The sequence below is a fragment of the Narcine bancroftii genome, chromosome 6 (genome assembly GCF_036971445.1).
Source record: "Narcine bancroftii isolate sNarBan1 chromosome 6, sNarBan1.hap1, whole genome shotgun sequence".
In the NCBI taxonomy this organism is placed as follows: Eukaryota; Metazoa; Chordata; class Chondrichthyes; order Torpediniformes; family Narcinidae; genus Narcine; species Narcine bancroftii.
In genome coordinates this window covers 77,520,158-77,542,502 of record NC_091474.1, presented here as the reverse complement: position 1 = coordinate 77,542,502, position 22,345 = coordinate 77,520,158, and the positions used below count along the sequence as shown (strand labels likewise).

Below are 22,345 nucleotides of genomic sequence, written 5' to 3'. Positions count from 1 at the left end.
TTTGTTTTGGTGGATTTCACTATGCTATGCCTAACAGCTGTCTTAAAGGCTGCACATGCACAAGTATTGGAAGTCAGCAGGTCTACAGTAAATGACAGCTTGTCTTTTGAGATGGAGACAGAAGGCACTTTCAGGTGGCCAATTGCCCTCCATGTCAAGCCGTATGTTGAGGCAATACGCGGCTATTTTGAGGCCACCTGAATGTGCAGGAGGCACTCTTGAGGCGAGCTAGGTAACCCTCCTCCAAGAGGGATAATCAACTCAGCTCAGTGGCTCCCCAGCCACCTCAATGCAGCTGGCTGAAAGCGGATGTTAAAGGGTCAGTCTGCTGAACGCACCTGACACTGGGCAGGAGCCGGAGTGTGCTTAGAGCCACATCCTGTGCAACTGTGTCCTTCAGGTGGCCAGCGTTGCGCTTTAAACGCTGCCACCTGAACGGGAATTTAAAGGGCCGCTTCTGCTTCTTCAGGCGCATTCTTAGCATTGAATGCACCTGAAAAAGCCTAAAGTAATCCAGAAAATGGAGAAATGGTCAGTGAATTTGAGAATATATTGGCGCAAAATCTGACTCAAATTAGAAATGATTCCTACCCTCACCATAGATGCTGCTCAACCCACTGAGTTCCTCCAGCAGATTGATTTTTGCTCCAGATTCCAGCATCTGGCGGTTGCTGGTTTCAAAGGGAAGTGTTATTTCAATTACACTGCAACAGGGTTGTTGAAGGATTCTTTTTATTCAAACTTTGCAGTTGTTTCATTAAACCTCCGGCAGCTTTGGAAGACATTATAATAAAATTGCAATTCAAAACCAATAAAGACCCATTTCTCTCCTGCAGTGAACTTCACTCTGGCATTTTAGCATCAATACTTCAATTGTAACTCACTCACCACCTTTACTTTGGTTCTCTTCAATGCTTGTCTTTGACATTTAAACAGGTTTCCAAGGACAACATTAGCAAGTAGCATTTCTGCAAAAATTGGTAAGATATGTGCAAACTCAATACAGACCTTTCCTTCCCTTGGCCAATCCCAATCAGGTATCAAAACATTTAGGAATATTATTTCTCATTGATCAACCTCTGTAGTGCAAGTTATTGTCTTCAGAATAACTTGCAAAGAAGATTTGCTTTAATGCACACTTGCCTTTATTCTGCAAAAGGTCTGCATTGAATGTTAAATGCATTTTTCATTTTCTGGCCTTAAGCTTTTCATTTAAAAATCAACATAGTCTAAAATTAGGAAAAAATACCCACTATTTCTTAGTGAACCTGCTATACTTTTGTAATCATTGAACTTATTTAATGCTATTTATTTTTAACAATCTTTAATTACACTTCATATTTGCTATCAAGCAAGATTAAAAGGGGCAGCAGGGTTAGCTTTGTGGTTAGTGCAAAGTTGTTACAGTAACCGGGACCGGGGCTCAAATCCCACTATGTAGTTTGTGGGATTCCTCCAGTTTCCTCCCACCATTCAAAACAAACTTGGGGTTGTATGAATTGGGAGGCACAGGCTCATAGCTGAAAGGGCCTTTTACCATGCTGTATGTCTAAATTTAAAAATATTTAGGGAAGCACGAATGAAAGAGAACAAGTGAAGAGTATGTATGTTAGACAAAATATTTTGCTCAACTACGTCTGCAGTTAGCATAGTGGTTAGTGGGACACTATTCAGGAGTAAATATCTTCGCTTTGTGACCTGTGTATGTTTTCCTGGGTGCTCCAATTTCCTTCCACGCTCCAAAAACACACGGGGATTGTAGGTTAATTGGACAGCAATGGATTCGCAGGCCAGAATGGCCTGTTACCGTGCTGTCTGTCTACATTTTTAAAAATCACCTTAATCAGTAGTCGGAAACATGGTCACCATGACATTAGTAGTGCCAGCGACCCATCTTTGAATAGGGCACCGTCTGCAGAGTTTGTACATTCTCCCCTTGATCTTCCACTTTCCTCCCACCCTCTAGACAAGATTGTAGGTTAATTGGGGTGGCAAAGTTTTCAATCTTCTACTGTGCTGTAAATAAAAATTAATTTAAAACCATAATTGGATGGAATCCAATGTTTCTGCACACCATGCAGAATCAAAATGAAGAAACATCATTCAGCCAAGTTTTTAAACCATGGAGTTTAGGGAAGCTTTCTAGTTATGGTGTTCATGTCACGCAGACCCGTTCAATTAAATGAACAATTTTAAAAATATATTTATCCTTTCCCTTTTAGGAGGCCGCAATGAAATTTTGCTTCCACCAGTGTTGCTGGTAGGACGTGTCATGACTACTGTGTACAAATACTTCCCCTTCTCCCGGATTTCTAAGCATCCTATCTGGAGGTACACACTGCCCAGTCATCTCACCCGGGTCCTGCAAGTTGAAAGCACCTCGAAAAGTGTTATTCCCCTTTAACATCTCTAAGATAAAGTTGAAGTGCTGTCTTGTAACTTTTATATTTTAATAGACATCTATGTGATTCATCTACTGAAATAGATCCTTCCTGAAATATTGTAGTCCTTTGGTTGACCAAGCTTCCAACTTGTGTAGTCTTCAAAATTAGTGGGCTCTAAATGTTCAAAGGTAGTTTATTTCCAATAACTGAATGCTGAAAGACCTTGTACTGTACATGATGAAATATAACTAACTTGCAATCCAGCTATATCCAACTTCAACCCAAAATAAAATATTTTCTGAAAGAAATTGTGGGAAAACAATCACCTAATTATAAAGGATTTTGGGGTGCACTCTGGGGCCAAGTTCACAGATTTTTATAAAATGGCATGTGACATTATCAGCACATTTTGTGTGGCAGGAATTTCTGGAAGTGTCAGGATTTGACATCAAACAGATCCCTGTGAGCTTTTTTGAACTTCACTGTAAATACAAGTTTGACAGTCAAGACTTAGTGTCAAACACTTTGACAGGGAGGACTTGGTGTCCAGAAAGTACACAGGTTGCAGAAATTGGCTTCACAGTCGAAGCTTCTCAGTAAAAGTTTCCATGCAGGCTCATTCTCATTTTGTCGGTTTTCTGGGAGGAAAACAACACAAGTTTCTCTTTAGGCATCTTGGACGCACAGTACTGTATTTTGTTCATTCCAGTTAATATGATATGCAAGTCATTTTAATGCATGCATAAAGAAAAAAAAATTGACTAATAGCTTGAAGTAGCTAGATATTGTGATCATTCGGCTATGAGGTCAACTGATTCAACAAATCACTGGATTAAAATTATCCAATTCCCCAAAAGTGGAAACAGACTGTACATTTCATGTTGCGTCAAACTTTTAGTGTAAAATTGTTCATCAATTAATTCTTTCTCCCTTACATATGCACATTTAGGCCTTCTTCCTCTTATTCAGGCATTGAAGAACCACAATAAAATCTTTAATATTTGTTTGACAATACACAAATTTCCAGTTTTAAACTATTAAAATCACTTTATATTTACATCAGCATTTTGCTAAAATTAGCAAACAAAAATATGACAGCCTAATTTTAAAATTTTTTTTGCATTAAATTCAAGATATCAATATCAACTGCAATGGTTAAGTGATGAATCTCAAAGTGCTATCTCCATCCCACTAAGATGCCACATTAAACTTTAGATAGCTTCTCTTGCAGATCTGGTTTTTAAAGCACCTCATTAGTACAACTACTTTGCAGCAGTTTAAACAATTCTTTTGTTGTTTGAGGTTATTCAATGTTAATCAAGGGTGACATGAGGAATCAAACTGCCATATACCTTTCTTTAGATTTGGGTTCCAATCCTATGCACTTTGAGATTAGATTTACAGCCCTATACTGTGAGAAAGGAGGATAAAGTTTTGCAGGCACCCTTCATCCGATTAACCCTCACCTGCTACTATGCTACTATGCTGGTAACCAATTAAACAAAATTAACTGTGTTGGCGCAGGATCTGCAGTCTCAAAATGTCTCAATTTTGTTCTTAAATTTAGAAATTAGCAGCTTGCCTCATTTACAAAATAAATGACTTAACTAAGTTTAAATGCAAATCTAAAGTTGAATACATTAAGAAAGGATCATTAGCTCCACTCCAGTCAAGCTAACTGAAACCTTCCACAATTTTTGGTTGTTTTTCCGCATGACAGACTCATTTAGAAAGACATACATCTCGAATTTGGAAATGAACGGTTGTGCTAAATACTGAAGCCTGGAATGTACAAGCAAAGATGAAGAACATTAATTTGCTTGTCATGTTTGTATTTATCAGGTCAAATTCAAAACAGAATAAATTGTTCTTCACCATTACAAAGTAGTTTTCTATCAATATTCTTACTCGACTGAAGGTGCTTTATGTCTCTCTTAAATGACTACAGCTGACGTGGACATTTACCCCTCCATAAATCTTCGTCCGCAAAGCCAAGCCAAGAAAGAAATGAGATGGCTCAGGGTTCAGACAAAATATTGTACTGAATGCTTCTGCATTTAGTAGATTTGATATCGATCCCCAAGTCACGACTTTTCTAATAAGCTATTACCCATCCCAAAATAATTGTGCTTCTGTTCAAGAGAGAAGCTACTGGCAACGTGAAACTCTAAGATACAATTTCCTCGAACAATAGGTGCATTTATAACAAGCCTTTCATTGTACATGGAAGATGTTATATTTTAACATCTCCATTGTTATGGGAAAGTATCTACTGAGCTGATACCAACTGGCAAAACAGTATAATTGAAGATTTTTTTTTCAAGAAAGCAAATGCTGAGATTATGTTATTAGAGTAAACCCAAAGAGTAACTTTTGAAATTAGTAGAACAGAGTATAATCTTTCTTTAAACATAAATACAAAATTATAATTAATACATTGGCTGAAGATTATATCATTTGCTGGTCCTCAATTTACATAAATCAGTGTTTTAAATCCCCAACTTAAGAGTGAATTAAAAAAACATGTTTACAACATTTGTATGAATGGCAGCAAATAAAGACAATACAAATGGACAGGAACGATTGAACAGTAGTTTAACACCATAGGACACACTACGGGATTCAAGTTGACCTAACACACATCCCTAAATGCTTTAAGGTTGAATGATTGGTCCATGATATGTTGCAGCTCTGCCAGGTGAGTATTCTTGTTCCCTGTGGCAGGTGCGGCTGCAGGTTCTCGCCCAATATACCTGTGGGAAGATGCATCAAATCAATTCAAATGGCACAATTTGATTAAAATTCCAATTGCGTGAAAACATGTGAAAATACAAGTTTGATGTCTGAAAAATATTAGTTGTGCATTTTAAATTTTAACCTCTTTGAAAGGACATTAATAAATTGTTTTAAGTAACACTAATTAAAACATGACTCGGATTCCCACTTGTGAGCATTCTTTACATGGAGATACTGCGCAAGTACCCCAATACTCCAGATAGTAAAGCCCTGCAGAAGGTAGCCTTCACAGTCCAGGGCAGCACAGGCAAAACCCTCCCCACTATCGAGAACATCTCAAGAGAAATGGAGAGTAGCAGCAATGATCAAGGATCCACACCACCCAGCACATGCTCTGTTCTCGCTGCTGCCATCAGGAAGGAGGTATGGGAACCACAAGACTCGCACCACCAGGTTCAGGAACAGCTGCTACCCCTCCTCCATCGGACTCCTCAACAACAAACTCAATCAAGGACTCATTTAAAGACTTAGTTTTAGACTTTTTTTTCCCCTCTCTGTATTGCACAGTTTGTTCACTTTTCTTTACATTTTTACATGTGTAAATTAAGTACAATTTTTTTGCACTATCAATAACTGGCAATTCTGTCTCACCTGCAGGGTAAAGAATCTCAGGCTTGTATGTGATGTCATGTATGTACTCTGACAATAAATTTGAAATCTAGAATAAAAAATTAAAACTGCTAACACTGAACTCAAATGTAGATCATATTAGATGATAAAGATTAACATTCTCCATGACCAAGACATTTGAACAGGCTCATGATGAGTTGGATGCAGGTCAATTGCAGGCAATGGGACTAGTTCAGTAGGTGGCTGAAGGGTCTGGCACCATGCTGCACACTTGCTGACTTCATCTGCAAGACCAAATGATTGTAGTTGCCATCTAACAAAGGACCACATCACCATGTTTAATCACATGACTCAATGGCTTGCTCTCGCGCCTTTAGTTCTGAAGGTTCAAGGCCCGCTCCAAAAATTTAGGCTGCTGTTTTGAGTGCGCTCCTCAAGGAAGTGTTGCATCAGTTACAGGCGCTGTCTGGATGTTAAAGTGAGGGCAAGTCTTTGAAAGATCCCATAGCATTTACATGCCTCACAGCTTCAGGGATCTAGGATTGAAGCTGGCCTGAGATCAATAGTTCTCAACTTTTTCCTGCCTTAACATAACTCTTCCACATAATCTTGCCTTCGACTGATCATTTATCTTGACTGGTTAGAGCGTGAGCAGATGCAACTTCTTCAAAGTCACTATCTTGGAGATCTTTCCTGGATCCAACACTTCAATGCAGTGGTTCTCAACCTTTTTCTTTCCAATCAAACGCCACCTTAAGTAATCCCTTACTAACCACAGAACACCTTTGCCATAGGTGCTCTGTGGTTAGTAAGGGATTACTTAAGGTGGAAGAAGACTTAAGGTGGTATGTGAGTGTGAAACACTGCCTTAGATGATGTCTAAACAGAGTTTTTACATTCTGCCCTTTCATGTGTGGGTTTCTTGGGGTACTCTAGTTTCTTCCCAAATCCCATAGCCAAATTGGCAGGTCAACTAGTCACTGTAAGTTACTCCTTAATGGCTCGAAGAATCAAAACATATGATGAGCATGTGTGAGAACAGTGTCGGGGGGTGGGGGGAATGGAACCAAAAATATTCCTCCTCTAAGAGCTGTCATGGACTTGATGGGTCAAATAATCTCCTACCATTTGTTTGAAGGTCCAATATAAATATTTTACCAAGTTTCCAAGGAACATGTACTTCCCCGCCCCCCTTTAAAGACAGCTAAAGAAAAAGTTTCTACACAGTTGTTGGTGTCCATCAATCCCATGAACCACTGCCAGCCCAGCTGTGTGGTGAGAACTTGTGCAGACTTCCCCACCTTCATCCGGAAATCACCAGGTTCACCAGCTTTGTATTCGAGGATAGCTTTTACTGCTACTCTTTGAAGTCTAGTCAGTGTGAAAGTGCAGATGGGCACTTTCATCTGAAGGACAGCATGCTGCAACACCATATCAACTCTAGATTTCACACTAGTGAATCTCCAACTGAGCTAGCAATTGGAGAACTGTCTTTTTGCTTTGCAAATTCAGCTACCTGCTACATATAACAATCCCAAGGTCCACACACTTGTTCTCATCTTTTGGATTTGTTGTACACCAATACAAATACAAAATTCAATGAAAAGAAACGTAAAGTGGATATGCTTACCGAACTGATTTTTCATACTGTGATAGTGTTTTGAATCGAGGCTTCACATAATCGTAGTAGCCCATGTTTTTGTGCTCTTCTTGGCACCAGATAATTTCAGCATCAGGATACCTGCCAAGCTCCTTTTCCAATAGGTCAAATGGAAATGGGGATAACTGGAGACAAGGGAGACATGGTAATAGATACAATTGGGAGGAAAATTGAAGGCAGAAACCAATGTCATCACTTTAATTTCTATTCCCGCCACAATGAAGTGATGTGCATTTTAGTTGTTGTTATTGCAGCTTGAACATCAAAAGAGTGTTATTGTGGAGTTTCTCAGATAACCAGATGATGTTTTTGTGCAGTGCAATTTGCAATGCACATTATGAATTTCATGAGTTTACAGTGTGAGAAACCATAAAGACTGCATTTTAATACAAGTTGGGTAAAGAGACAAGAAGAATGTACATTTACAAAAATTCAAAGTCTGTGAAAATTAAGATTTTGATGCGGACCAACAGTTTTCCCCATCTTCTCAGTAAATGGAAATAACAAAACTCTGTGAACATTTTTTGATTTATTGACACATACTGGAATAAGCCTGTCTACTCAAACTTAATTATTAAAAGTTACATTTCCCAAAAGAGATCTGTGGATAATTGAACTCTACTGCTACTTGGATCCAAATTCTCCATTCCAGTCATTCTTTATAAATTTCCGTCAGCATCTAAAAAGCTGCAGATACTGGAAATCTGCAAACATTCAGCAGGTCAGACAGCAAATTGGAAATAAGGAAGAATTAATGTTTCAGGTCACATAGCCTTTGTCATCCCTGGGTGATGAAAAGTGAAGAGATGGCATTAGTTCTTCTCCTTCCACCATCCAGACACCCAAATCCACGAATACTCAGTGCCTATGAAGGGACTCTCATTTGCTTCTCTTTTTCCTGTTGTTAGGGGCACTTGGCAATGTTCATGGCGACTTTTTGTTTGCCTTACGGCAGACAAAAGTTCAAGTATATCACTTCAGGGTGGTGTGGTTACTGCAGTGGCTTCTGCAATGCTGTTACAGTGCCAGCAACTGGGGTATAAATCCGGTGCTGTCTGTGAGGAGTTTGTATGTTCTCCCCATATCTGTGTGCTCTGGATTCCTTCCATTGTTCAAAAACGTACCAGGGTGGGGTTGTAGGTTAATTGGGTGTAATTAATTGGCTGGCATGGGCTCATGGGTCAAAATAGCCTGTTACTTTACTATATGTCCAAGTTTTAAATCATTTTTTAATATTATTACATAACCCAAAGATAATAGTCCTTTCTGATGAAGTAACCATTCAATTGTGATTTTTTTTAATGCAGTGTGCTAAACTGAATACCATATAGCCCTTGCATCTTGATAGAATTTTACCACAGGTAATATTCTTTCTCTGTTTGTATCAGAACTGGCGAACTATGCTGTAAGTCAGATACAGTTTTCTTTCTCCATGAGCTTAACCTGACCTCCTGAACTTGTCCTCCACCTTTGGAATACGATATTTAGCATTTAAGTCCCTTTGTATTTTCTTCAACTATCCTCATTACCTTTCAAGCATGCAACTTATTCTATGGCTTTTCCTTTTCAAAGATATTCGCTTTAACCATTCTTATGCATCCACACTGCAACTTATTTCCTTACTTTCACACTTGTGACAAAGGATTTTCAATCTGAAACGTTAACTATTTTATTCTCCACAAATACTGCCTGATCTGCTGAATACATTTCCTTTTGTTTGAAATTTCCATACTTAATTTGCTTTCATTTTGTTCCATTTCCAGATTTACCTGTTCCATTCTGATGATCGCCACCTCACTCTGCATATTTCTGTTTGTCCTTTCTTTTGCAAGCTCGTAATAAACTTTGCCCGTGCAGAAGATCAGTTTCTTGACATCATTTGGATTCTGTGCTGCAAGCCCCGTGTCAGGAATGATTCGCTGGAATGTTGTACCTATAAATCCAAACATGACATTGATAACTCATTTGACCTTGGACAAGGCAGCAAACAGTGGCTTTGATACCTGAGAATATTTTCAAAGTATGCATCATACAGTGGAATGTATCAGACATGCACTGAGATACTAACACTAACTTTTGAATAAGACCCAGGAATCCAGTATCCAAACTTGGCCATCTGATATTATACCAAAATTAACAGTGGCCAGTATCCAAAAATGGAGAGAGTAAAATATAGACTAAGAGTTCAAGGGTGTTTGACGGCCAGCGTGGATTTGGTGGGCAGAAGGGTCTGTTTCCATGCTGTACACCTCAACATGACTCATTGTGTGGATTTGTTAACTTAAATTGTGAAATGAATAGCAATCCCTGGCGATTTCAGTGGAAATATCATTAGAATCGTGAAGGGAAAAAGTTCTACAATTTGATTGTCAGGACAAATGTATACGTTAATTGGTGCAAAATTTGATAGAGGGCTTAGGTGCTAGGGATTGAGTCAGCAGAAAAGAAGTTTTCCACAGGTTCCAACTGATGGTAAAAATTAGTTAAACCACATTGTACTCTTCTTGATTCAGCATTTGCCGTCCTCAACATTAACAAAAATATTCAATGAGAAAATGTAATCTTCAGTGAAGATTTCATCACTGAAGGCTGACATACCCAAAGCAGAAACTCCACCCCAAAATGTCACTAAAGTTTTACAATTCTTTTGAAGACTTTTATAAACTATTATGAATGGTTTTTAATATTAAAATAAATTACCTGTTACCATTTCATCAAAAGGTGACTTGGCTTCTGGATGTCTTAGTAAGGATTTAGGTGTGAAGATAATCAACTAAAAATTGGAAGAACACAAGTTGTAAACATGCAAGGGTATCAAGAGATGAGAAAGTTAACTTGTATGTTAGCTTTGATGCAAGGTGTCTGAAATGCAAAAGGGAGTGCTGCTTTAGTGAGAAACCACTTTGTGTAGTTTTGATCTTCAAACTCCAAGGACATTATCCCCTTGAAGTCAGAGCAGTGAGGATTTGCTTCACTCATTCCTTAACTAAGGGGATTTCCAAAGAAAAATCAGACCTTTACTCGCTGGAGTTTAGAAAATTGATGAATATGGAAGGCTCAGGGAAGCAGTGTAACACGCATGATATAAAGAAGCTGCTGCTTCTAAATGGAGGGTCTGGATCTGGGGGCGCAGTCGAAGGAAAAGAACATTGAAATGCTTCATTACAAAAGGGTTTGCGAATCACTGGAATTCTCTACCTCAGTTGAATATCTTCAAGCTCAGAGAACAAGAGCTTTAGATACTGAAATTGCCAAGTGTATCAAGCAGCACATGCAAAAGGAACATTTGGAATAGTGAAGTAGATTTGAAGAGCCAAAGGGCTCAATCATGCTTGCTTCTGTGTTTTTACAATAAATCTCAAGTGAAAGGCAGCAATTTTGTTTACAAAAATTCATCATCTACAAGTGCCAATGTGCTTAATTCCATTAGTTAGTCAGATACCTCTGTGTAATTTGAAATGTTTAATACTATAAGTAACTCTATGAAATTATCATTCACTAGGTAGAAAATTTTTATACCGGCTTCCTAAATGGCAGCAGGATCTGTCTCCTCAGCACATGAAAGTAGTTTGCTGGTGTGGAACAGTTTACTAAAATCCAATTGCAGTCAAACAATTGCTTTACTTCAAAGTCTTCTGTATATCTCTGAGGGAAAAAACAAATTAAATAAAAACAGATAATTGTGCAGCAAAATATCTTATTGTGGACACAAATATTAACATTTCATTGCTATGTTTAAAAAAATACAAACAGTGACACAAAGTGTTTCTTTAACAATAAAATAAGCAGAATACCCTCCCTGAGTTAGAAAATCTGGACAGTGATCTTATTTAGTTAAAACGTGCCTTCATTATGGTGTATTTTGTTTAAAAAGAGAGTTGCCTTTTAATGTTTGTTTTGACATTTGCTCATCTTTTAGAATTTCGACAAATTTAAAGATGCAATTTCAAACCAAAGTAAATACGATCAATGAAACCCAATCAGAAAGCATTAGCCTTTGCAAGTTCTGATGAAGGATATCCAACGTGCAACGCAACTTTCTTTCCACCGCTGTTCTCTGATTTGCTGAATGTTTACAGCATTTGATTTTACACACTACATGCGAAAGGAATTTATATCAGACCATGCTAGGTTTCAGATTCAGCCTTATGTACTGAAACAACAAGGTGAACATCATTTTCACGTGGTGCTACTTTGTTTAAAAACACCAAAAGTTAAAGTGCTGGCATTGACAAACCATCAGTTTTGTTGGACTTTTCTATTTCTTTTACTCCAGATGCCATTGCAGCATAACATTTCCATTGAGGTTAAAAATACAGTAAAAAGTAGGAGACTCACAGGGTATACATCGGAATTTTCATTGCTCATCTGCAAGAATCTTTCTGGTCTGGCTGAAGAGTGTTCTGGCCCCTCGAAAAAATAGTTGGAAAACTCATTGTTAAGCATTGGAATTGTTAAACTGGAAAGTGTATACTTTGAATGGTTCACACAAGAGGAGAATCTCAAAGCACATGGAACTTATTCGTGGATGAAAAAATCAGATAACGCATCACAATTTTTTTAAAAACTTTCCAACATGAAAGGCATTTTATATCTGATTTTTAAAAAATTGTTCCAACACTCAACTCCAAAAAAGATTTTTTTCCCCCACAAATAAATGTGAGCATGTGCGAATGCATCAGCATTCAAAATGAATTTTTTGGATATTGCGATAAAAAATAAACTTTGGACACAGCAGGCTTAGTAAGTACCACAATGCAATATATTTCAGTCTAGCAGTGAAGTTACTTTCTCTTACATCGAGATGCTAAGTTACTGCAGACTTTTAGTTAACTAAATTTAATACTTACAAATCTGCTCAAAGTCAGATGAACGTTACAAAATTCTAAATTAATCTGAAGGTTTGCTTTTTGTTGCCACGACACACTTCCAGCATCAGAGCCTCCTATGTGTCTCTAATCATGTCAAAGTTGCTTGAAATAATTACAACTCAAACAGCAAGGCAAAGCTACAGTTTTGAATATTGGTCATTAACCTAATCCTGAGTTTCACCCACTTACTGCCACACACGATGATATCATCAAGAGTAACATAAAATACCAAGATTTATATGGTAAAATTTAGTATCCGGGATTCAAATTTAACAGAGTGAGTTCAAGGAGGAAAACAAAATGAATCTGAAAAGTACTCCTAAGGGGAATCAAAGAAGGATCGCAATTAAACCAAGTTTTGGAAGACATGGGAGGAGAGAGAGACAAGACATTGTGGATCGTTTGCAGGAACTAGGAAAGAAAAACAAGGTTACCCTTGTTGAAGGAAAGATTCAGTGCAAGCATTTGAACAATGGCCACGATCAGGGAAGGAAACAACCTGCTTCTTCTCATACACTGCTTTAGCTGAGATGGATTTGATGTAGCAGTAGTAGTTAAAGATAACAACTAATGCAGAAAAAAATGAGACTGATATTGTTTTTATCTTATCTTCCTGCATGATCCTGAAATGATTAGTTCTCCATTACACATCAATGGCTCAGTTGTAGTGCGCCTATAACGGAAGACCTATTGTCTGACCCACAAGATCCCTTCGTTATTCAGTAAGGCGCTTCAGTACCCACACTTCCTGAGGGTTGAGGAGTACAATCGAGACTGTCCTGTCTGGCTGCATCATTGTGTGGTATGGTGCCTGCAAAGGATCGGATTGAAAGTCTATACAGAGGATCGTCAATACGGCCAAGAACACTGGGATCTCCCTTTTCTCTACTGAGGATGTTCACTGCGAGCATTGCTTAAATGGGCTCAAAGAATTATTGAGGACCTTTTCCATCCATCACACAGTATCTTTGACATGACCATCAAGGAGGAGATACTGCAGTAATAAAATCAGGACTGCCAGGCTGAGAAATAGTGTTTCTTTCTCTTCCCCCCCACAGGCTGTGAGATTGATGAACAGTAACTTGTAATTGAGTAAATTATTCAAAAATATTTATACATATTTATTTTAAATAATATATTTATGTATATAAGCAATTATTATATGCTATATATTTTGTGCATTTATGTACCATAGTACAGAGAAATGCTATTTCGTCTGCTTGTATATATAAATTGGCACCAGTTTAAATTGAATCAAAACCAAGGATTATTTTATTAAAACTTCAGACAAGCTCAGAGTATTTTCAATATTAAAAGGGTTTTATGACAATCAATGCAAATTAGAGCAAATGACATGAAATCCACGTGCAATTGGCTCTCCTGTAGTTCCATTAATGAACTGACAGTCAAGGCTCCTAAAAATGACTTTGGAAGCAATGCAACTAAGCTCACTGACAGTCATATTTATACTAAATGTTACCTCATACATGGAGGAAATTGAGGAACTAAAAAAAAATTACAAAGCAAAACGGCAATACACTAACATTACAGAGATTGCAGGCGACCCTGGTATTACTAGTTCTTGTGATTGATATCTTGAGGATAAAATGGATTGGATTGAAAAAGCAGATCATAAAGCACTGTCTCATCAGATAGCAAACTAGGTGCCTATTATTAGGAAGAAAATTATGACTTCACGGTCTCACTTGCCTGTGCTGGTGGTCAAACTACAATCTCCGCATTACAAAATAAACTCCAAAACATTTTGATTTTATTGAAACACAATTCTCAAAATACTGCTGAACTTTCTGAGGTAAGATTTTCAAATGTCAGCAATCTGTGCTTTGACAGGAAGCTACTTATTAGAGCTGCACTTTTAAATGACTTTCAAAAACCGTGTTCATTTGCATTTCCAACTTCAACAATGTATTTGAAAATGTCCAACACTTAGAGGCTCAGAGCAAGGAGTTCAAAGCAAAACTACCAATTCCGGGCAAGTGGAGGAGACTGAAATCCCCAAATTGACCAGGTTGATTCCAGAGATGAGGAAGTTAGCCTATGAGTGATTGAGTATTCTCACTGTAATTTAGAAGAATGAGAGGGGATCTTGTAGAAACATAAAATTATGAAAGGCATAGATAAGATGGAGGTAGGTAAGTTGTTTCCTTAGGTTTGGGGGGGGTTGGTGGACCAGATCTAGGGGACATAGCCTCAAGATTCAGGGTAGTAGATTTAGGACAGAGATGAGGAGGAATTGCTTTTCTCAGAGGGTGGTGAAACTGTGGAATTCACTGCCTATTGAAGCAGTGGAGGCGACCTCAGTAAATATATTTAAGATAAGGTTGGATAGATTTTTACATAGAAGGAGAATTAAGGGATATGGGGAAACAGCAGGTAGGTGGCGATGAGCCTGTCATCAGATCAGCCATGATTCCATTGAATGGCGGAGCAGGGTTGATGGTCCAGATGGCCGACTCCTGCTCCTATTTCTTATAATCCAAACCTCAGCCAAAAGACAGGTTTGAAAATAAACTACCAATACCTTTGACACCTTCACCTGAGGACTCAATGTGTACAACATCTGGTTTTAAACAAATCATCCTTACCATGCCCTCCATTCCATGGGGTAGAAGCAGCACGATTCCATTATTTCTCACCCACTTTGCTTGGCCTGAGCTCACAAACTGATCCAGAATGCACTGTGCAGTGTTGTGAAAATCACCAAACTGAGCCTCCCAACACACCAAAGCATTTGGACTTGCCATTGCAAATCCAAGTTCAAAGCCTAGATTCAGAAAATAGGAGAAATCAAAGAACTGTACAATGTGCATATATAACTCCTGATAGATTATAACAAGTTTACAAATCACCTCATGGCAACTAATAACTTGGGATAAAAAAAATGAAAACTCACCCACCTTCCAAAAAAAAAACTAGCTTTACTGATTTAAGTTATAAATAATATTCCTCATCTTATCACTTTGATACCAATAAGCAAACATGAAAGCATTTGTTTGGAAAAAAGGAGGTTAAGATTAAATATGTTTCGCAAAGAACCAATTCATATTGGAAAATAAGTCGAAGAATAGCAGTCAGGCCAGAGTTGAATAGAATCACAATTGAGAGTGAAAAAAATGGCAGGAATTAGAAAAATACTCATCAGGAAAGGATAAGCAGACTGGGTCCTTGCTCTTGGCTCAATGGAATTTTTTTTTGAGTTGATGGAAGTTTTTGATAGAGTAGACAGAGTTCATTTCCGCCTGGGAATGAAAAGGAAAATCTGAAGTCATCCACATCAAAGAGGCACCAAGAGGAGTGTGATGATTCCACATTGAGTGATTGGGGTGAGTAGAGGAACATCAATGCACTTAAAATGGAGTCATGAAGAAGATAAGGACAAAAGTTATGTTAATAGAATTAGGGAAGAAAGAATGGCAAGTTTCAAATAGAGCAGAGACTGGTTTGGCTGAACAAACGGTTTCTTAATGAAATCAAATTCAATTTAAAATCAATGAAATTTAAAATTGCTGCAGAACCTGGAAATGGAATTGGACAAATTTTGATTTTTATTTTCTCAACCATGCACTTTTTGAAAGTATTGGCAACAAGAAAATCCCCCATTGAGCCCCATTCATTTCTATAATTTACAACTTTCAGCTGTTTCAACAGAAAGATAGGGCTCCCCTTGTCCTACCAATCCCACATGGGGCCTCTGTACCACCCTTCCCACTTGTCTTCTTTATACTGGCTTCTCTACCACATCACTCCAGTCTTGCAAAAGGACTTTAGCTCAAAACCTTGACCATTCTTTTCCTCCAGCAGATTAGGCTTAGCTTCAGTCTCCTGTGCGACTCTGATTAATGTCAATGGTCTGCTTGAAATAATTACAAGCCTGACAGCAAGACAACGCTACAGTTTTCGATACTGGTTATTAACCCAGTCTGGAGTTTCAGCTACATGTCAACCTCTTGATCATGTAATTCATGACATGGTGATGTCAGCTTTCCTTCTTCCAATAAAGTGATTCTATGGAGTTCTTATGGAAGTGATAAAGTACTCAAAAAAATTACTCCGATTTAGGTCTGATGTTTGGTTGTCATGTTGTGAGGGTGTGCTTAGAAGATGACATCCTTAGAGATTAGGGTGCAGCCAGTTCAGAGTAGCTAGGTTAAAGTGATAGAAGGGTGTAGAAAAATTTGAGGTGGTCAAGATCCATCAGGTATTGGATATCGTAATTCATGATGTGACACTCTAATGAGGGAAAATTTCTAATCTTGGATATAAAGTAAATTGGATAAAAGTGAGATATTACCTATATCTGATGAGGATTATTCAGATTGTATGCAAATTACTAAATTTAAATGGTCAGAGAAGATTAAATACTTAGGTGTAATTATTGATAAGGAGTTGAAGAATTTGTATGGTTTAAATTATTTACCTTTGTTAAACAAGATTAAGTCTGACTTAAATCGATGGAAGGATCTACCATTGACATTAATTGGTCAAGAAAATTGTATTAAAATGAATATATATCCACGTATTTAGTATTTGTTTCAATCAATTCCGAGTCCGGTACCAGGGAAATTTTAAAAAGAATTAAATAAAGTGATACGTTCTTGGTTTGACCATCACTTAGAATCTCATCAGAAACAACAACAGTGTGCAGAAATACAAGATCCAAACGGGCAAGAGAACGAATATTTCCACCTGCATTGAATTCGTCCATCGTTATTGAATGAAGATCTACCGGGACCAATGCCTGAAGAGGAGGCACAAAATCAGTGAACCGGTGCGGACTCGAAAGGCCAACATGGCCTGTTTCCGCTCCGTAAATGGTCATGTGGTTTTATTGTCAGTGTACATACATTCTTTTCTCCAACTTGATTTAAAAGATAGTGGGGAAAAAAAACCATAACATACATTATAGAAATAATCAAGAAAAGATTTTACAATAATACCCCTCCCACCCCTACAGCCAACTCCCTTCAGGGGAGCAAAAAAAATAGATTATATATATATGTATATATAAAGAAAAAAAATAATGAATATTAATAACATTTCAAACTATATCTAAATGGGGGCATGGCAAGATGGCGTAGGGAGCAGACGTGCATTCCCGGTCTCCCCCAGGCAGTTATATAAATACCCGTTTTAAGAATATTTCTTTTCTGTTAAAAGTCTTTGTTTTGTTTATCAATTGTTTTTAGTTTAAAATGGCAACAAAGATTAAGGAAAATAGAGTTCAAATACAGAACAAAAGTACCCTCTCCGACTTTGGAAGAAACTCGGCCTACCTGCCCAGACAGAACCACGGAGTCAAGGCTGGAATATTCTTAAGAACGGAGCTCATTAATTGGACTGTCGGATAAGCTGGCCTTGGACACCCCTCTGAAAGATGTTTAAAATGGCAACAAAGATTAAGGAAAATAGAGTTCAAATACAGAACAAAACTACACTCTCCGACTCTGGAAGAAACTTGGCCTACTTGCCCAGACAGAACCACGGAGTCAAGGCTGGAATTTTCTTAAGAACGGAGTTCATTAATTGGACTGTCAGATAAACTGGTCTTGGATACCCCTTTGAAAGATGGTGATGAATATTAATTTGAAATGTTTTATGAAGATAAATTGCAGTAATTGGCATTGGTTGCCCGTGAGTTTTAAAAATCCAGATAACATTAAAGTTTATTAGTGACTTTTTTTGGACAGAATATCGGAAGGATGAATTTATTATCTATAAATACAGAACAAAATTACATTCTTTGACTTTGGAAGAAATTTGACCTATTTGCCCAGACAGAGCCGGAGCTGGTGCTGGAATTTTCTCAAGAACAGAACTTATTAAAGTTGATTTCGGACTCCTTTTTGAAAGATGGCGACGAATGTTGATTTGAAATATTTGAAATATTTTCTGAAGATAAACATATATATGGAATTCCTTGACCTGCAATAAGGTTTATCAGTGATTTTTTTTTTGGATGGAATATTGGAAGAGTGAATTTATTATCTGTGAGTATGCATACATTGCAAACAGATTTTAATAGTTTTGAAAAGGTTTTTTTTAAACTAAACAACAAGATCAGTTTAATATTGAGAAAATTGGAAAAAATGGAAACTTTTTTATTAAATTTGGAAATTCAGTAGAAAGAAACTATGAACAAGATTGATGATTTATAAAATTAAAGTCAAAGGAGCAATGTCCAAGAAGAGTTAAAAATTTTGAATAAGTTTTTCTTGAAAATAAACAATAATTTCAACTTAACATTGAGAAGATTGACAAAGTGGAAAATTTGGTATTAAATTGGGAAACACAGAAGAAAGAACTTATGAATAACACTGATGCTTTAGAAGATCAAGACCGAAGGAATTATGTTCAAGAAAATTTTAAAAGATTTGAAAAAAACTTTTTTTGAAAGTAAGCTACAAATTCAACTTGAGACTGAGAAGAATGGAAGATTCAGTGTTGAACTGGGATGTTCAGAGGTGTTTTAATTTAGTGGATGAAATTCAGGAAGACTTGAAAAAAAAATTTTAAAAAAACTTTTATTGATTGTAAACAGTGTTGGGAGGGTGGAAAGGGTGCAAAATTTAATATCAAGTTTGGATTTTCAAAAAAAAGAGTTTATGAATAAGATTGGTTAAATTGATGGACCGGGGTTTTATGGATATAAGAAATGATGATTTTTCGGTTTATACGTGTATTTTGTCTGCCTGGGGGGGGGGGGGAAGGGAGTGGTACTTCTGCTCCCGAAAGTCATATGCCACTTGTGGTTTATACCACACCCATTTGGGTTTTTGGGAATTAACCACCACAAGGTGGTTTCCTAAGGGGTTAGGGGAGGTGGGGGGGGGGGGGGGGTGAAAATTTGAAAATTATTTAGTATCTATTATGTAATATTATACTAAGTCAATTTGAAATGAATGTATGGAGATACTATAAATAAATTTCGAAAAAAAAACTATATCTAAATGCAAATGTTTCAAATAAGGAGACCACTTACTAACAAAAGAAGAATAATTATCATGTAAATTATAAGTAATTTTTTCCATGACGATATATACTTTCAATTCATCATGCCAACATCATATATTAATCTCATTATCATCTTTCCAAGAACTAGCAACACATTTACGCGCTACTAATAACACCAAACGTACAAAAGCAATTTGAATTTTGTCCAATCCCATTCCCCTTAATGAATACAAATTTCCAAACAAAAAAATCGTTGGATCTAACGGTAATATAAAATTAAATAATTTTTCCAAAACTACTTTGATTCCTTGCCAAAATGATTGAACTTTAACGCAAGTCCAAACAGCACGTAGAAAAGTTCCAGTACATAAATCAGATCTAAAACAAGAATCCGAATTACTAAACCCATATTTTTTTTAGCTTTTCTGGGGTCAAATATAATTGATATAAAAAAATTATAATTAACCATTCCATATCTTACATTAGTCAATTTAATTACATTGTCCTGACACATATTCGCCCAATCATCTTCAGGAAAAATAAACACTATGTCACTCTCCCATTTAAGTTTAGATTTCTCCCAATCTGACTTATCCATACTATCTTGTAAAAAATTATACATAACTGAAACATAACCCTTTTTCGGTATAGAGGAAATCAAAGATTCAAATCTTGAAAAAGTAGGTAAAATCATCTCTCTACCATAATTATCTTTTATCAAAGCTCGACATTGATAATACACAAACAAAGAATTTACAGTATATCAAATCTTTCTCTCAATTGATTAAAAGAAATTACCCCTCAACAAAACAATCTTGTATTGTCTTTATACCTTTAGAATCCCAAATCTTTAAATGATTATTAAAAGGAATAAGCTGATTATTATACAATGGAGTTAAAATTGATAATTTATCTTTCAACCCTAATACCCTATTTTTTTAAATCCAAATCTTTAACAAATGTTTCAATATCAGCACATCACATTGCTGTTACAAAATCAAATTCCAACGAAATATAAATTCATGTATCTCAACCTGAGAAATACACGCCATCTCCACTTTAGCCCAGCTAGGAGGCTGATCTAAATCCATCAGTCTACTAACAAACTTCTACTGGGCCGCTTCATAATAGTCTTGAAAATATGGTAATTGTAATCCGCCCAATGCATACTTCCATGTAAGTCTATTCAATGCCACTCGAACTAATTTACCTTTCCATAAAAACTCTCGCACTGCTTTATTTAAATCTTGAAAAAAGCCCTTAGAAAGTAAACAAGGTATTGACTGAAATAAATATTGAATTTGAGGAAAAATAATTTAATTGAAAAAATGATTGATAATTAATATCCATAAACACACCTAAATATTTAATTTTACTTGTCCACCTTAATTTTGTAATAGTTTCAAAATTCAGAATAATCCCCCATTCCAACTGGTAAAATTTCACTTTTATCCCAATTAACTTTATATCCCGATAATTCTCCAAATTTCAACAAATACTCTTGCAATTGTTTCAATGACCGTTCCAGTTCCGTCAAATATACCAACACATCGTCTGCAAATAAATTAATTTTATATTCTTCATTCTTAACCCTCATCCCTCTAATTTCTTCATTTTGTCTAATAGCCTGAGCTATCAGTTCAATAACTAATGCAAATGAGGTTGGTGACAATGGGCAGCCCTGTCGAGTTGAACGAGCCAATTTAAATGGTGAAGAAATCTGTCCATTTGTCACCATCCTAGCAATCGAGTTCATATGTAAAGCCTTAACCCAACCAATAAAAAAAGGGCCAAATTTAAATTTCTCTAACACTTTAAATAAAAAAAATCTCATTCAACTCTATCAAAAGCTTTTTCTGCATCTAATGCAATCACCATAGGATGGCTAGGTAACTTTCGATATGCGTTGACCAAGGTAATTAATCAAAATATATTGTCTGATGCATTTCTATTCTTAATAAAACCTGTTTGATCAATGTGTACCAATTTGGGTAAACATTTAGAAAGTCTATTAGCTATTACTTTCGCTATAATTTTATAATCTACATTTAATAAAGAAATAGGTCTATATGAAGACACTTTTAATGGATCTCTTATCTTTTTTTGGAATGACAATTATTAAAGCACTTGAACATGATTCTGGTAACTTCTGATCTTCAGTAACTTGATTCAACACTTCTCCAAATTCATTAGAAAAATCACCATAAAAGAGTTTATAAAATTCCACAGGGAATCCATCATCCCCTGGGGACTTTCCATTAGGCATTTCCTGAATAGCTTCCTTAATTTCAAAATCCGTAAATGGAGATTCCAATTCCTGAACATCATTTCCATCTAATATCGGTAACTTTAATTTAGATAAGTAAGAATCAATAGAACCATTATCCTGTTTCCCCTCAGAAGTATATAATTTCAAATAAAATGAATAAAACTGGTCATTGATTTCTGAGGTTTTTAAGTAACTTTTGAATTCTTCTTAACAGCATTAATAGTCCGATATGTCTGTTCAGCTTTCAATTGCCAAGCAAGTACCTTATGAGCTCTTTCCCCCAACTCATAATAACGTTGTCTAGATCGATTAATTAAGCACTCAAACTAATAAGTTTGTAAAGTATTATAATGTAATTTCAACCTCGCTAATGCAACTTTTTTATCTTCTCTTACACCTTTCTGAATATCTTTCTGTCAGGGTACATACATGACATCACATACAACCCTGAGTTTCTTTTTCCTGTGGGCACGGCAGAATTACCACTAAATGGTAGTGTAAAAAATAAACTGCACACTGTAAATAATATTTAAAATTCAAATTATTGAATGCTGAATGACATTTCCAGCTTGTTCAAAAGTTAAATAAATCTAAAAAGATTCAGAATAATATTAATGCAACAAGGTTACAATTTTTCAGCCCAGTGAATGTAGAAGCATTACAGAAATATAAAGTACAAGGCTAAAAACAGAAGAAAAGTGAAAAACTGGGATTTAATTTTTGAAATTACAGCAAGTTTCTATTGAAGTAGATGATTGCAAATGTGGTGGATCCAACAGTTTCAAGTTGAAACCAAAGAGGCGACATCATTAAGCATCTGAAC

At 36.5% G+C, this 22,345-nt stretch overlaps 1 protein-coding gene across 5 annotated transcripts in view; it reads right to left on the bottom strand.

Moving 5' to 3' along the window:
* Nucleotides 1–714: 714 nt before the first annotated feature.
* LOC138736244 (2-oxoglutarate dehydrogenase-like, mitochondrial) overlaps nt 715–22,345 on the bottom strand; it is an 83,474-nt gene continuing 61,843 nt past the window's right edge. For 2 of the 5 annotated variants that reach the window (XM_069885433.1, XM_069885434.1), the window contains exons 17-23: nt 14,888–15,066; nt 11,749–11,820; nt 10,930–11,055; nt 10,111–10,183; nt 9,180–9,343; nt 7,381–7,535; nt 715–5,137 (exon numbers count right to left, since the gene is read on the bottom strand). In XM_069885433.1, coding sequence (XP_069741534.1) covers nt 5,017–5,137; nt 7,381–7,535; nt 9,180–9,343; nt 10,111–10,183; nt 10,930–11,055; nt 11,749–11,820; nt 14,888–15,066 — 890 coding nt within the window. In that variant the 3' untranslated portion in view covers nt 715–5,016. The other 3 variants (XM_069885437.1, XM_069885436.1, XM_069885435.1) reach the window with 3 other exon arrangements.